Below are 18,059 nucleotides of genomic sequence, written 5' to 3'. Positions count from 1 at the left end.
CCTGATAGCAGAACGTCCGCCCTCCAAATCTACATTTGGATACTCTAGGAACTACGAGTAAACCTGCACTCCGAGAACGGAGAGCTCTGCCAGGAACATAAGGCACTATCAGGTCCTGCAAATAATGCGGAGCTAAGCCGGGCTTTGGGCTTTATATGCAAGTAATACCATTTTTTTTTTTTTTTTTTAATATTTTTATCCCGGTTTTTTCCCCATTTTATCACCCAGTGCTCCTACCTAACAGTCCTGGGCATTGCCATCCTCTACCAACCCCGGATGAGCCCCGCACTGAGCTCAGGTCTCCTCCTTGACCTGAGGAGTGAGCAGGCCGCATCTTTTCACCAGACAGGGTGGGGTTTCTCCGGCCGGACGTAGCGCGTGGAAGGATCACGTTATTCCGGCCGGATCCTCCCCACCCCATCTGGCGCCCCGGTTGGCCAGAGGGGGCATGTATAGCCCAGGACTGTTGCATGTTTTTGTGAGGTTAGCTCCCATTAGCTACCCAGGGGAACACGGGGAGAACATGCAAACTCCACACAGAAAGATCCTGCACTACCTGCTGCGCCACCGTGCCCCCTGTAATAACATTTTTTATTGGATTCCTGCCGGAGACGCTGTGGGCGCTGAAATGCGTGTTAAGTTCCCCAGACCCTGGGTGGGGTTGGCCAAAGGGCCTTTCTGTGTGGAGTTTGCATGTTCTCCCCATGTTCCCTTGGGTAGCTAATGTGAGCTACCCTCACAAAAACATGCAACAGTCCTGGGCTATACACTGCCCCCTCTGGTGGGGAGGATCTGGCCGGAGGATCACTCCTCAGGTTAAGGAGGAGACCTGAGCTCAGTGCAGGGCCTCCCGGGGTTGGTAGAGGGGAGCAATGCCCAGGGGCCTCATTTATAAAAGAGTGCGCAGGATTCATACTAAAAGTGCACGTAAAGCCAAAAGCCGAAAATGGCGGGCGCAAAAAAAATCTGGATTTATAAAACCCTGTGCACGCACACTTGCATGCAATGTTCGCTTTATAAATCACAGTCCAGCTGGAAGGTTGCACAGTTGAATTCGCCTCATATCCCGCCCTCTACACGCCCACTTCATACCATAAATAGGCAATGCAAAGTAGTATTTGCATATGAATGAGCCTGCTGAGCATGCGCAGCGGCTTCCTGCAGCCTGTTTGGGCATGAATGAGACGCGTCGAGCCACCGTGCCACTGAATTTCACGGAGACTGAGATGGAGATGTTGTGGATGAGGTGGAGGACAGGAAAACCACATTATTTGGTGGTCACAGTAAAAGTAGAAAAAGTATATAAATAGTATAAAATAAAGCGAGTTAGTGGCAGCACGCGTGAGTGCCACAGCGCACTGGGGACAGAGGGGACATGTCCCCCCCACTTTTCAAAATCATGTATTTGTCCCCCCCACTTTTTACAGTTTAAAAACTAATGGTAGGCTCAGCCTGTAATTGCCAGTCATCAAGACAGCCTGTGAGAAGGCCATGCGAAGACGGCCCGGCAGCCCCGCTCCCCCTCCACCCCTCCCCTCTCCCCTCAGAGCTGCTCAAGGTTGATTTATGGTTCCGCGTCACACCAACGCAGAGCCTACGGCGTAGGTGCGCGTCGCCGCGTACCCTACGGCGTAGGCTCTTTGTCGTTTTAACGCGGAAGCATAATTTAGGCTTACTCCCGCGCGTAAAGGTTTCTCGCTCGCGTAAAACTCATTATATATTTAAAAAAAAATCTGTGTCCCTTTAGGGGCTCCGTAGAGCCCCTAAACGCTCTACGGAGCCCCTCATTTTTTCTGTCCTCAGTCACTCTCCAGTTGTCTCGGTGGGTAACGAGGAGGTTCCCGGCGTGTCCTGGCACCGCGGCTGCAGCAGCAGCAGCACCAGAGTCCTGACTGACGCTGAGCTTCAAACACAGAGGTACACGATCAGTGCTATTATATTATAAGTCTGATATGTGATGACATTATTAAGAGTATGACATGAATCTGCAGGAGTTTTCGGTTAGTTTTTTCTTTTTAAATCCCAACCTTTGCGTAGAAGGTGGCTTGCGCATCTTTCAAGCCCTGTTTTGTGTGCAAGCAAGCTTTATAAATGAGGCCCCTGGACTGTTACTTAGGTAGGAGCACTGGCTGATAAAATGGGTAAAAAAAAAAATATATATATATATATATATATATATATATATATATATATATATATATATATATATATATATATATAAAAAGAATCACTGCATATATTGTCATTGCTATGCTGATGATACACAGCTCTATTTGATAAAACAGAGGTTACTATTTTTGGTCCCGAACACCTTAGGAAGGGATTAGATGGTGTTGCGATGGCTTCCAGTGCAACTGTGAGAAGCCTTGGTGTTGTTTTGATCAGGATTTGTCGTTTAAACAGCATATTAATCAGGATTGTAAAACAGCGTTTTTTCATCTCCATAAATTTGCAAAGATTAGATACATCCTCTCTCAGAGTGATGCTGAAAAACTTCACGCGTTTGTATCTTCTAGACTAGACTACTGTAATGTGTTATTAGCAGGATGTCCAGGTAATTCTCTGAAAATCCTCTAGCTGATCCAAAATGCAGCAGCGTGAGTGCTGACAAGAATCCACTGAGCAGTGCCCATCACTCCTCCTTCTCTTTCTTTTCTCAGTTATTAATTATAAGTATCTCATAACCATCATTGTTCTCCATTGTTCTTGTAGTTTGTTGTGCTGGTCACCCCCTGGTATACCTTTTATTGTTTTATGAGGTTCTATGAAAACAGCAGTACAACCAGATACCTCTTCCCACCTTGCATTAGGGGTTCAGTATGCCACCATACATGAATAAAACAGCAGAACGATGGTGCCCCTCCTTTCTCACAAAGTGATTACATCAGACAACCTCCACCCAAACGGAGGAGCCGCCTGCTGTCAGTGAAGCTGTTGGTCATGTGGCGCATGCTGATGATCTAACCCAAAACTGTAGGCCATACACAACAAGCACCGTATCTGTGTGAGACTGCAAGCCCATCCTTTTGTGTCATGAGATCCAGAGTGTATGAAGCTCATCTCAGGGTCCACTGCTGCCACCACATGACTCAACATCATGTGAGATTCCAGGTCAGTCTTGTTCAATGTGTAATCCCAAAGTAACCGTTAAGATTCTTATGAGGGGTGGCCATCACATCTAAAATTGAAGCCTTAATGACAAACAAGATTTTTTATTTTTTTTACTTTGTCTGCATATATATTAATGGTTAATACCAAGTTGGCATAAGGCATATATTCATTTTTAATATATAATATATATGATATATATTTTAATATATGATATATATTTATTTCATTTATATATATATATATTAAAATATATATGATATATTATATATAAAAATGAATATATGCCTTATATGTGTATGTATATGTGTATGTGTATATATATATATATATATATATATATATATATATATATATATATATATATATATATATATATATACTTTAAAACATTTTTTTTTAAATTAAATGTTAAGGGGAGGGGGGACAAACAAGATATTAAAGGAAGCTTTTTTCGCTGAAAAACTTTTCTAAAGCTTTAAATTTAATTGTCAAGAAGAATCTAAATTTAGATTTTGTCCTTTTTTTGGCTTACATTTTATAACCCTCCTCGGACTTTCAGGTCTTCTGGTGGAATTTATTTTAACCATTCCAAGAGTTAAAAACAAAACCATGCAGTGAAGCCTCCCTTTTCTATTACTATCTATCTACCAGAACCCGAGAACAGCTGGAAGTCTGGACGATTTTAAAAGGCAACTCAAGACGGATCTTTCTAATTTAGTTTTTAATTAAGTTTTCACTTAGATTTTAAATTTATGATTTAATAATATTTCAGAGTGTTATTGGGATTTGCGTTATTTATATATATCTATGTGTGTAAACATGTATACAGTACATATACATACATATACATAATAAATAAATATATATATATATATATATATATATATATATATAGTCATGAACCGGGCCGCACGGCCATGACAAAGAGGGAGACGCAACACAAGGAAAGCCAATCAAAAATGGTTTTTATTAAATAATACCAAATAAACCTAAAAGAAGAACCTTAATTAAGTATGGCGTGTGTAGTCAGTAGATCAGTGGTGTAAGTGAGTGCATGCGGGAAAACATGTGGGTGTATGTGTGTAAGGTGTAAAACTAAAGCAAACCACAAACAAAATGCTGCATCAGGGATGAGAGAGAGGGGAGAAGTGAGCAGCCAGAGCTTTTTAAAGGCTCATTGAGCACAGGTGCTGCCACTTCTCTGATGACCCTCAGCCCCTCCCACTGCTACCTGCAAGGGAGAAGACCAGCCACAAGGCAGGAATGCAAAGAGGGTCGTCACAATATATATATATATATATATATATATATATATATATATATATATATATATATATATATATATATATATATATATATATATATATATATATATATATATGTTCTAACTTTATTTATTCATTTATTTTTATACATATATTAAATATTAATTGATGTACTTAATTACTATTATATACTATTTTTTTGGGGTAATTCTTCAGTGTCTAAAAAAGACTGAAGATCAGTGTTTCCTCAAGATTTCATATTAGTTGCATTAGTTGCACAGCATCCCAGAAGTGTGGTTTTTGCTCTGCCAATCTCACGTTTGGTTATACGCTTGTCCGGTGGCATCCAGAGGCACTTTTTCTGTCGGTACCCGGAAATCCAAGTCAAATACAGAGGAAGTGGACTAATTCTTTCTATTGAAGAGGAACATAATCAGGATGGCTGGCCAAGTTATAATATGTGTCCTTTAACCCATTGGTGTCACTTTGTTAGCGCTTTTGAGACAGATTTTGTGAAGTGATGTGCTCCTTTATCTACAGACATTATTTAAAAAAACAACAACATTATATTCAAGATTATGACATCACAAAATGAATGAATTCCTCTGTGGCTTAATAGATAAAGAGCCTATAGATAAAACGGTTCAACATGAGTCTTGTGAAAAGCAGTGAAGGAGACTGGATGTGACACTGGAGCAGTGGAGCGGACAAAGAAACTCCAGACAAAACTGCTCAGAGCAGTAGGCCACTCAATGATATTTCATGCATGTATTTTTTTTGCAAATTTCCTGTTGCTATTCTCAGTTTTATCATTTAATTGGCACACTCTGGGATCAACACTTTGAGAAGTCCTGCCTTAAGGAGGATGCTCTGCCTGTTGAGTAGCCTGAAGGGGAATTAGCCAACAATAAACCAGCAGCTGCATACAAACTACCATAATACCTGAAAAGATAAATTAATTAATAAAAGCTTTTTTTCATGTCTTTTCCTCTTCTTGGTCTGAAAAGGGTTTCTTGAGGAAAACCTTTTGGCATACACTGCCAGAGAGTTGCTGCTTTGTTGTATTATTTCACAATTTGTGATGTAGGCCTATAGCTCAAAGAAGACATTAAAATAAAGAAGGAACTTTTCTTTCCGATCAAAAGGCAGCTCCCCACAGACCACACTACGACTTGAACTTCAATAGTTCCGTTGAAAATCTCGGAAGACTACTGCTACACTTAGCTAGCTACATAACTCTGCTAAACTGGTTGAGATTGGTATATTTTTATCTAGTTATTATCAAACAGTAGGGGCTGCTAGTGTACTATTTTTCAAGCTTTTGAAAAGAACTTATTTGTTTTAGGGCCAATCCCAATACACCCCCTACTTTCTTCCACTCGCCCTCCCTCACTACCACTACCCCTAAAAAAGAAGCCACAGATTTTAGGGCACTTGAAATCTTCCCAGGGCCCTGTCCCAATACTCCCACTACTCCTACTTTCAGCACCACCACTAAAATCAGGAAGCTGAGAGCCAAAAGCTGTTTTAATTTCAGCTGTAGCGCTGTTAATATGCCACTTTATTAAGCTTTAATAATAATTTAATAATTAAGCTTTAATATTTCTTCAGGCGTAAAAGTAACCGTTAAGATCCCCAACCTGGGCTCAGTTTATCCAAATAACTCCTGTTAAGAAATTTGATCTGATGTTTTCCGGGATGAGAAGACCGCGGTGCAGCAGCAGCAGCAGCAGCAGCCGGAGTACAGACGTGATCGCCGGGTCAACCTGCGCCGTCGTCCCGGGGAGAAACCTGCAGCTCTGTGGAGAATTACCGCTGGCTGAAATAAATCATTTAGGAAGATAAATGTTGGTTTAATAGATGAAATCTAACAGTTGTAGCTACGCCTGTTAAGAAATTTGCTCCGATAATTTCGTGATTTCTGCCTGCCGGCTCCGGAGCTGATTTATGGGTCTGCGTTAAATCGACACAGAGCCTACGGCGTAGGGTACGGCGTACGGTGCGCGTTGCTGCGTAACCAACGCCGTAGGCTCTGCGTTGGTGTAATGCGGAACCATAAATCAGCCTTTATTCTGGCGAGGTTTGAAAAAGACTTCGCAACAATTGTGATTATATACATTCACTGAGTGAATATTATGAAAGTAAAATATATATTTCTTGCTAGAAATGTAATCAAAACGCATTTTTATGCAGAAACTAACTCAAAATATTGGTTTTATTCACAAAAAAATAAGAAATGTCCGCCATGTTTTTGTTTTTTTGATTCAGTCCGCAAATGACGATGAAAAGCATTCTGGGAAATTTTTCTGGCCCTAGTTCAACTAGTGAGCACCCTCGATCCGTAGGGACAGATTCATAGCCACTACACTCGTTTTCTTCACTCCCCCTAGGTGAAAAGAGGAAATGGGACACCACTACCCTCACCGGAACGTGCAAAATTTAGGGGTAGGGCTGAAAACTAGGGGTAGTGTGAGTATTGGGACAGGGCCTTAGAATGCCTAGAAGATAGTAATCCAAGATCGTCAAAACCATTCTTCACACAGCAAACACAGGAGCTAAGGCTGTAACATCTGTTTTACCCGTGTGTCAACACTGCACTACCTAGACTCTGATTCATATGCCATTTACGTGGTTCATGAATATTTATAGCCACTTTTCCAGAAAACAACAAAAACAATGGTTATTGCTTCCGTCAGTCAATAAAATCTACGTGACTGTGTGCCATGGTAATGATGATGATCATGATAATGTGTTTTAAACCAAAGTTAAGGAGGCATAGAGCATGTGAATTGTAAACTAAGATTTTATCTTGCTTTAAAACAAACATTTCCTGCTCTTCCTCCCTCCTCCCTGACTCTTTCCCTTTTCAAGGCTCGGCCAGAATTTCTCCAGCTATCCGTGGGGAGGAGAATACAGTCAACATTAAAGCAGGTCACAGAAGCTTCATCCTCACCTCAATAAATAACTGGCTTCACCACGCAAATCCTTCGTCAACCAATGCAGATGTTCAAACTGGACCCAGCCTTCATGAGTCCTTTTACAATAAAATACATAACTCTAGGTTTATTGCATTTACAATATCCTCCTCTCTTCAGGCTTGTCGCAGAGCTTTTAAGACATGACTCATAAGCGTTTCAGTGGCTCAAAGATTAAACCACATTAAAATACCCGTGACGTCACGGGCTCAAGGCTTATGGTTCATGTTGCATGCTATCCTCTCTCCTTTCTACCAGTTCTTTTATTGCATATTTTTTGGAAGAATACAGTGAAATTATGTGTTTTTCCAAGGCAGAACTAATCACTGGCTATTAAATCACACAGCAGAAGAGCAGAATGAACCTTTGTGTGATTACAACATAATATACAGCTTGGATCAGACGGTCAGATTTGGGTTGGTAGCCCAGGCCTCAAAATTACAGTGAGCCAGTAGGTGATTTGAAGGACAAGTGACATCTCTTCTGTTAGCAAAATAGTGAAAAGTAATTCCCCTTGCTCACCTGTACCCCAATTCCTTGTTGGCAGAGAGAGTAAACCTGATTCATTGATCTTTTATCGAACTGGCCTTTGTTTTTGGAATCAGCTTTGTACAGGGGGATTCTTATTGAACCCTTTTCTCAGTCAGTCAGTCAGTCAGTCAGTCAGTCAGTCAGTCAGTCAGTCAGTCAGTCAGTCAGTCAGTCAGTCAGTCAGTCAGTCAGTCAGTCAGTCAGTCAGTCAGTCTATATACTGTATATCCATGAATAGACGTGCAATCTTCATGATTGGGATTGAAACAGATATAGAAAATCAATTTTTCATAGATATACACAGGTAACTTAAATACATAAATACAACCTCATATGAATAACGGCACATGACATTTCAACACTGTATTAGTGCATATACAGGACTGTCTCAGAAAATTAGAATATTGTGATAAAGTCCTTTATTTTCTGTAATGCAAAAATGTCATACATTCTGGATTCATTACAAATTAACTGAAATATTGCAAGCCTTTTATTATTTTAATATTGCTGATCATGGTTTACAGCTTAAGAAAACTCAAATATCCTATCTCAAAAAATTAGAATATTCTGGGAATCTTAATCTTAAACTCTAAGCCATAATCAGCAATATCAATAAAAGGCTTGCAATATTTCAGTTGATTTGTAATGGATCCAGAATTTATGACATTTTTGTTTTTTTAATTGCATTACAGAAAATAAAGAACTTTATCACAATATTCTAATTTTCTGAGACAGTCCTGTATACTACCAGTAAAAATGTTGAATTTTAACAAATGTTTGGCTTGTAGTGTATATATAATAATGCACTCCATAATGCACTCTCCACTTTTTTTTCATGTGTCCAAATGATCTCATGATCTCAGAAATCTTCACTGTGCAACTGCCTGTCAAAGCTAAGCTGACATATTCCTTCCACAGAGAAGAGGTTTTCTCTTGGGTACACCTCCAAACATGCTCCATACTTGTGCAGTCTTAGTAGTGCTATGAAATGTAATATTTAAAATATTAACCAAGGGATATGTAATATTCAACAATCTTTATATAAGGTAAACATATAAAAGTTCAGGATTATCCCTGAATGCAGGCATTGTGATGTAGAATTGACAAATTGGTTTGATTGACTGCACGAATCAACACAGATTACTTTTGTTAATACTGTATTTGACCCGGTCTTTGTACGTTTTGACCGTATAGAAACGTAATTCTCGTCAGTTGTGTGAAATAAGACCTGGAAACAGACATTGTGGCCTAGAATTGTCAAATTGGTTTAATTCACTGTACGAATTGTTACAGATTACTTTTTGTAATACTGTATTTGACCTGGTCTTGTAATGTAATTCTTGCCATTGTAAGAATGAGATGTACCTGCTGTACTCTACTGCCCTTACTTTGTAACAACTTGTGCTTTTTATTATTAGGGCCCGAGCACTTGCAGTGCGAAGGCCCTATTGTATCTGTAGGAATTTTTCTTTCTTTCTTTTTCTTCTGACGAAAGGAGGGCCTTTTTGCCCCCCTAAACGTCCCCAAAAAGTCACCAAATTTTGCATGCAAGTCAGGCCTGGTGAAAAATTTGATATTTAATGGTTTGCATTAATGGGCGTGGCAAAATGGCTCAACAGCGCCCCCTTGAAAACTTTGTGCCTCAAGCCCCACAATATGGTTTGTCGTACATGCACGAAAATCGGTACACACCTGTATCATGGCGCAACTTAAACAAAAGTCTCTTGGGGTCATGCCCGAAACCGAACAGGATGTCGGCCATTTTGAATTAAACGTGTCATTTTGGCGAAATGTATGCCATTCCTTTGGCAGTTAATTCAGCCCGAACCGTAACGTGCACCCAGGTGTGTTATACATAAAAATGTGCGTTTCCATCGTGCGACACCACGCATTACTTTTCTCTTTCAAAAGCGTTACCGTGGAGACGCTAGACGCAAAAAAGCGCGGCCACCCTTCATCTGATTGGTTCAGACAGAAAAGACTTTGAGCCTCAAGCCCCATAATACGGTTTGACGTACATGAACGAAAATCGGTACACACCTGTATCATGTCGCAACTAAAAGAAAAGTCTCTTGGCGCCATGGCCGAAACCGAACAGGAAGTCGGCCATTTTGAACATTCTGAATTAATCGCGTAATTTTGGAGCAATATATTCCATTCCTTCGAGAGTTAATTCAGCTTGAACCGTATCGTGAACCCAGATGTGTTATACATCAAAATGTGCGTCTCCATCCTGCGACTACACGCATTACTTTTCTCTTTCAAAAGTGTTACCGTGGCGACGCTAGACGCCAACAAGCGCACCCCCCCTTCATCTGATTGGTCCATATTTGATAGTTCCCTAAAAGGCACCAAATTTGGCATGCAAGCCAGGCCTGGCGATAAATTTGATATTTCATGGTTTGCATTAATGGGCGTGGCAAAATGGTTCAACAGCGCCCCCTAGAAAAAACTTTGTGCCTCAAGCCCCACAATACGGTTTGACGTACATGCACGAAAATCGCTACACACCTGTATCATGGCACAACTTAAAGAAAAGTCTCTTGGAGCCATGGCCGAAACCGAACAGGATGTCGGCCATTTTGAATACATTGTGTCATTTTGGCGAAATTTATGCCATTCCTTCGGCAGTTAATTCAGCCCGAACCGTAACGTGCCCCCAGGTGTGTTATACATCAAAATGTGCGTCTACATCCTGCGACACCACGCATTACTTTTCTCTTTCAAAAGTGTTACCATGGCGACGCTAGACGCCAAAAGGCGCGCCCCCCCTTCATGTGATTGGTCCATATTTGATAGTTCTCCAAAAGTCACCAAATTTTGCATGCAAGCCAGACTTGGCGATACATTTGATATTTCATGGCTTGCATTAATGGGCGTGGCCTAACGGCTCAACAGCGCCCCCTAGAATACTTTTCTCTGCCATAACTTTTGAATGGTTTGACATAGAGAGTTGTGGGTGGTGTCATGGGACTCTGTAATGAGTCCTTAAGCTTCGTTGGCCTTAATTAGCCCCGCCCCTTTTTCTGATTGGTTGTCCCTTTTTTCTGCTATAACTTTTCAATGGTTTGACATAGGAAGTCGTGGGTGGTGTCATTTCTGATACTTATGGGGGGCGGTGGCCGTGAGTGCGAGGGCCCGTTCATTGCTGCTTGCAGCTTTAATTTTACCTCTTTTCTTATCATTTTATTTCATCTTATTTGTTATTTACTGTTTAATTGTGTCTTGCCGCTTTTAATGTTGATGTAAAGCACTTTGAATTACCCTTTGTTAAATTGTGCTATACAAATAAACTTTCCTTGCCATACGTGGATATCATTTTCTTTGTAGGTAACTTGTGCAGAGGGCCACAGCAGTAAATGTGAAGGGAAGCAGAAAAGGATAAAGTGCAGCTGGGTTGAAATGAATAGAGCACAGAACAATATACTTGTCGGCTCCTCTGCACACGTGAGGAGAAGAAGGAGCTCCCAGGTCAAAAAGTAGAAATCAGTGGATGATTTTGATGGCATGGCTAATGAAGACAAACATGTGCAGCTTTGCATAAACAAAAGCCAATTCATTGATTTCAGTATTGATTGATTTGGTCATATTCCTTGTTGATACACTCCATACACTCAGGTTTCACAGTGTAACAGCAGACACTCCTCTGTCAGGCTTTCCCCGGTGCACATCAATATTACACAAGACCAAAAATAGGCATCACCCCACCTGCTATGTGCTGGTTTTCATAGAATAACATGTGGAGAATTCTATTCAAAATACAGGTGCAAATAAACATGTAGATATGTACATTTACTAATATATGTAGATATATAGATGTATATTATGTATATAGATATGTTATATGTAGGTATGTATATGGATATATTGAGTTCTATTATACGTACAGTATTTGTGTATCTATATCTCTATTAATATATACTGATTTATAGTTATATGTAGATATGTCGATATATAGATTATTAGTAATTGTTATGTATATAATTGGAGGTAAATATATGAACCAGTATATATAGCATATCTACTCTTATATAGTTATTCAAGTATATTGTTATACCATTGGTGTCTATTGTTCTCTATTATATTGTAGTATTATAGTAAAGTAATGATAATGTAATTCTAATTACATTATAATTACTTCTATTAGGTCATACATACATAGTAGCACAACTAAATGCTGGGCGTTTGTTTTATTTTCTTTTGTTTGCCTTGATTTGTTTGATTTTGACTATATTTATATATACATATAATTGAGTATTATATCACTGTATAGAACAGTTATTAAAGTAGGTATTTTTTTTATAAGTAAGCTTATTGAAACTCGTCTTGTTACATGTAAGAATGTATGTAAGATTCAGGGGTAGGACTGGATAAGTGTTTACTTCAATCCTACTCCGTTTCAAGCATGTTGGTGGATCCGTGAGGTCTCCCCAAGTGCTGTACATATATAAATAATATATGTGTGTGTGTATATATATATACAGTATATATATATATATATATATATATATATATATATATATATATATATATATATATATATATATATATATATATATATATATGTATATTTGTATTCTGTTTTTACTTTTTTGTACTCTTTTTTTAAAATCAAATCAAATTAAAGGGCAGTCTATTTGACAAGCGGAGACGACTAAAGTCTGAAATTTGATCATTAAAGGTGGTTAGTTTATACACTGACCATATGTCATGAACGGATCAATTGCTGACTGGACTCACAGCTATTAGCGCACAACACAAGGAGAAGAAATGCAGGCAGTGTGCCAACCTGCTAGTGTAAATTATTTACCATGTCTAAACTCTGCTGAGTGCGGCAAAGCTTGCAGGCCCACTGGCTACTGGCCACTGGCCGCTCCAGCATCCCTGTGGAAGTGGGAAATACTGGGCTGTGCTACGTGTGTCAGAACAACGGGCTGAAGCAATGAAAACGGCACTGAGGACCATGCATTTCTTAAATGTCATGAAGGCTCCCTTAAAATGTAAAAACTGTGTTGAAAAAAAATTATTTTCCAATTCTAAATCGATTCTCATATTAATTCCTAAAAATCGATTTGTATGTCTAAAGATCGTTTTTTTTTCATTATTACATTTTCACTCTGTGGACTTTAATCCCAGTAGTCACGTCATTTAATTCATACATGCGCTGTTGAGCTGTTGCGATTTCTCTCTTTTTTTGCACTTTAAATGGATATTGAAAGGCATATTTGAGTTATTTATTTCATACAAATAACTTTTGGTATTTTTTTGTTTATGCCCGAATGTTTTGTCGGACACGAGAATAACTACTGCCAGGTTTTTGCCTTTAAATATGTTTAAAAGTATGAAAACATTAATGTTTTCAGTTATAATTGCATAAATTGTCTATATTTCATGGCTTTATATACTTTCTTGGGGTACATTTGCATAAAATGCTAAAAACCAAATTCTCAAAAGTTAAAAACCCCAAAAAAACAGAAAATGGAAAAATTAAAAAGGAATGTGGGAAAAACTAAAACCGATTTCATCCGTCTCTGTTTCCTCCCTGGATCTGTTTGGTAATTCTGCCTCATGATGTTTCTGAAAGCAGTTCTATCAGCATTCTGGGAGGTGATTGGTCCTTACAGCATCATTAGCTGCCAATACTTGCTGTTGAATCTCAATATAATACTAGTATCAATATTTTGCAGAACTACAGTCATATAATTCATGCAACAGCTCAAACAACAGTTTTAATAACACTAACCAAATCAATATCAGAATCGAATCGGATCGAATCAAATCCTGATAATCAATTCTGAATCTTAAGAATCGGAATCGAATTGATTCTTGACATTTGAATGGATGCTCAAGCCCTAATCACCGATGTGTTAGTGTTTATAGTTGTGTTAGTGTTAGTTAGTGTTTAGTAAACCTCTAGCTGGTGTTGGTAAATCTTTAGGTAGTGTAAACTCTAGTGTGTTAGAGTCGCTCCTGTAGTTTCTTGTGCTGGCCCCCCCTTTTCTCCTCTTTTTTCCCTTTTGTCCATGTTGCAGCATCCTCTGCCAGTGGCAAGGAGCATCTCTGAATGCACAACACCGGAACCTGCAGCGTGGGAGTGAGAGGTGCAGGGTAACGGCCCGGTCAGGCGGGGGAGAGATTTGTCCGTCAAGACTCCTCTCCCTGGCCCTGCCCCTTCTCAACCTTTCCCCGACCCTGAACCCAACCTGGGGCTTGCTGATTGGGCCGGAGCTTCGGGAGCTGCGTGCTGGCCTGCGGTCCCCACCCCCGGTCATCCCGTTGCTGCTTCCACCTGCCTGCTGTGCTGTTGCCGTCCCTGACCCCCCAGTCTGGCCCTCGGCAGGAGGGTCCCCCCATATGATCCAGGTCCTGCTCAAGGTTTTTTCCCTCCTAAAGGGGAGTTTTTCCTTGCCACTGTTTGGCTTAAGGTTTTTCTCCCACTAGGGGAGTTTTTACCCACCATTGTTTATGTAATAACTGCTCGGGGGTTTATGTTCAGGTCTCTGGAAAGCGTCTAGAGACAACTTTTGTTGTATTAGACGCTATATAAATAAAATTGAATTGAATTGAATTGAATTGATGTTGTTTGCATCCCCCACCGTGACCTGAGCTTGCAGTACCTCTTCTCCTCCACCAATGACCCTCCCGGATGGTGTACGAGAGCTCTTTGAACTCCAGGTCCACGGTGGAGCGGCGTGGGAGGTGGGAGAAGCGCTGAGCCTCTGTGATGTGGTTCTCCACTTTCTTCAGGTGGGTGAGCAGCGGCGCCTCCTGGGGGGCTCCTCCAGGGAGCTTGGTCTCCTCCATGGGGATGCTGACCGAGCCCTGCTCCAGCGTTCTCTCAGCCATGATCACAGGCTGCAGAGGAGAAGAGAGAACATTAATAACATATGTCTTGTAATAACCTTCTCCCACTATTATTTGCTGATGACACCAGTCCTGTAGCTGTCCATGATGACTTCCAGTCTCTCATCACATGTGTAAATCATGAATTATCAACTATTTCTAATTGGTCCCAGATCAATAAGCTAACTCTAAATGTAAATAAATCTAACTTTATGATCTTCTGCAACAAAAATAAACCTTGTGCAAAAGAAGAAGATAAAATATTCAATAACGGAACTGAAATCCTTCAAGTATCACACACAAAATTTCTGGGTGTTGTTTTGGATGAAAGTCTAAATTGGAATAATCATATTATTCAAGTTTGCAAAAGATCAATGAAAATGCTTGGCATACTGAAAAAGGTTTGTCCCTTGATCCATCCCTCTGCTCACTGGACTGTATTATAGTTTACTATTTCCACATATGAATTACTGCAATATTGTCTGGTCTGCAATTTATCCAACTTTTCTCAACAAATTACTGATAATCCAAAAAGGATTCTTAAGAACGAGTCTGACACCAACCATCTGCACCTCTTTTTATGAAATATTCACTATTATCCATTCATAAACTTAATGCTTTTCCCTCATGCTTGTTTGTGCATAAGTTTATCAATACAAAACAAGATCTTCCTGTCACTTTCCAGCAGTTTTTTACTTTTTCATCTGATTTTAATCCATATCCAACTAGACACAGTGGCTTCTTCATTTACCCTTCTGTCGAACATCTGGTCATCAATTTAATATTACATTTAGATCCAAAACTCTGGAATAACTTGAATGTGTCGCTGTAATCCAGACCTTGTATTCATGTTCTCTTTTACGTTTATATTTATAATTTTTTTAATTTATTGTACATTATCTTTGTTATTTCATCACAGTTGTTGATGGGAGTGGAACTCTGTACAAGCCCTTCGGGCTTTGTTCCTTCCATGCACTGTTTAAAAAAAATAAATTGTGCTAAATAAATAAATAAATGAAGAGATGTGTCAGTCCATGGTCTGAAGGAAAACAGTTCAACCCCTCCTCAAAGTCTTCCCATTTTATAAATTAGGGATCTCAGATGCTAATCAATATTCATCTGAAAAATGAATCACCTTCTACAGAATGTACAAGTTATACCCTTAATTCATTTGTGAGGAAAAACAAAAACACACGTGTGGCTGGCAGAGCTGGTTCATACGTTGAGTACAATAAATACAGCCAGAAATCAGCTTAACGACAGACACAAGGAATTTCATAGATTAGCATTGATTATTTTGAATAATATTGCATAGCGTCACGAAAAATGGGCCTCCACTGGAAACCATTTTCTCAAGCAATAATTGCACACCAAAAGTGTGTTCCAGGAAGGGTTTTAGTCAAACTGCAGACATCATCTTAAAAGTAGGTGCTGGATATGATTTGATTAGCGTTACATCCATGGACTGGCTGCTTAAAGTGAAGGAGATTGAGAGCATGAAGATCTGGGATCTGGTTTCAGTCCTGCAGCACACACACAGTCCGGTACTGCTGATTCACATGTATTTCCAGTCTGAGGAGTGAGCCATCAAGTGCTTGATAGTCCATCAAGTTTTCAATAATGTGAGACTGAAACAGCATGTTTTGTCAGCTGTATCAGCATACAGTCAGGACATCTTCATGGCTGAACGATATTAACATAGTTTTGGTGAATGACTAGTTAAAGATGACATATTGTGAAGAAAATTAGAAAAAATTGCTTGAAGGTATACTGTATATTTAATTTTTTCAAGTGATTCCCAAATCAAAAAGGTCCACTGTATGATAATCCTGCCACTTTGTTTAAGCAGCTTAAGTCTGAAAAGATGTCTCTCTGGGAGTTGTCCGGACATGAAAGATACTTTGACATCACACATTAGTCCAAACATTCATCATCCTTATCTTTATCTACACAAAACCTCAAATTTGCTGCATTTGCTGTACCTCAGAAATGGGTAGTGTACTTGTAATATCTATTTCAAAACACATAGCCTACAACCCTTGGAGAAAAGAAGTGGAGTCAAAATTGAGTGTCTGCCTCAAAACGGGCTGCGGTGAAGAGATCAGTAAATACAATGGACGTATAAGAAGAACTAGACAAACTGCCATGACATCATCAATGGATTTTCTGAAGAGCTTGTGAAGCCTCTCGCTGGCTGTATTGCATAATGCCATGTTGCAGGTGGGTGGAATGAGAGCCACCTCATTCCTATCTCTGAATCTCTACGAAACCTATGATGCTAATTAATATGACTTCACAATCAGTCTGATCAAGTCCTTCCAAACCACTTCATTGCAAGTGTCGATACCAAAATGACATTTGAAACAAGTACCACCAAAACTGAAAGCAGGCGGTCAATCAGCCCGCTGGAGGATTACTTAAAGCCGAGCCAGGCCAGAGGAGCTGCAGAGCTGCCGCCAAGGGTTTCTCTCGTTTAAAAATGTCATTTTGTTGGCAACATCGGAAATGACCACTGCATTCACAGCTTAGAGGTTAGGGCCGTGCTAAGAGCAAATAATCAAAAATGATGACAGCTAGCCATTGGCTGTTCTGACCACCAATCAAAACACCACACCCCTTATTAAATATGAATTCATTGGTTTATATAGACTGTCTCAGAAAATTAGAATATTGTGATTTTCTGTAATGCAATTACAAAAACAGAAATGTCATACATTCTGGATTCATTTCAAATCAACTTAAATATTGCAAGCCTTTTATTATTTTAATATTGCTGATCATGGTTTACAGCTTAAGAAAACTCAAATATCCTATCTAAAAAAATTTGAATATTCTGGGAATCTTAATCTTAAACTGTAAACCATAATCAGCAATATTAAAATAATAAAAGGCTTGCAATATTTCAGTTGATTTGTAATGAATCCAGAATGTATGACATTTTTGTTTTTTTTATTGCATTACAGAAAATAAAGAACTTCATCACAATATTCTAATTTTCTGAGACAGTCCTGTAATTTTACCTGATGTACTACAACCTAAATAAATAACTGATTCACCTGCCATACAGTTGTCATTGATGTGAAATCTATCTAGATAACAAAAACCTTTATTTGTTCTTTTCCATTTTTCTTTCATCACCCTGTAAATCTGCTCATTTCTGTTGCAAAGCTGTACATTTTAAGATATTTATAATGGAACTTGACTCACTTTTGAAGCCTGCTCCTTGTGGTCAGTTGAGGAGCTACAGCTTTCTTATTTCCACATTAGCTTCAGCGTGAAACGTTAACAGGAGGGTTTTAGTTTTGTATGTTGTACTTTGACCGAAACACGTCAC

General features: G+C 39.3%; 1 protein-coding gene across 1 annotated transcript in view; it reads right to left on the bottom strand.

Annotated features, from left to right (window-relative positions):
• The window catches only part of LOC133459562 (ATP-binding cassette sub-family G member 4-like), a 43,617-nt gene that overhangs the window by 22,873 nt on the left and 2,685 nt on the right, over nt 1-18,059 (bottom strand). The window contains exon 2 of the mRNA XM_061739628.1: nt 14,500-14,737. Coding sequence (XP_061595612.1) covers nt 14,500-14,728 — 229 coding nt within the window. The 5' untranslated portion in view covers nt 14,729-14,737. The remainder of the gene's footprint in view (nt 1-14,499; nt 14,738-18,059) is intronic.

Source organism: Cololabis saira, chromosome 14 (assembly GCF_033807715.1).
Source record: "Cololabis saira isolate AMF1-May2022 chromosome 14, fColSai1.1, whole genome shotgun sequence".
Classification (NCBI taxonomy): domain Eukaryota; kingdom Metazoa; phylum Chordata; class Actinopteri; order Beloniformes; family Belonidae; genus Cololabis; species Cololabis saira.
Note: the sequence above shows the minus strand (reverse complement) of the source record. Positions and strands in the feature narration are given on the sequence as shown.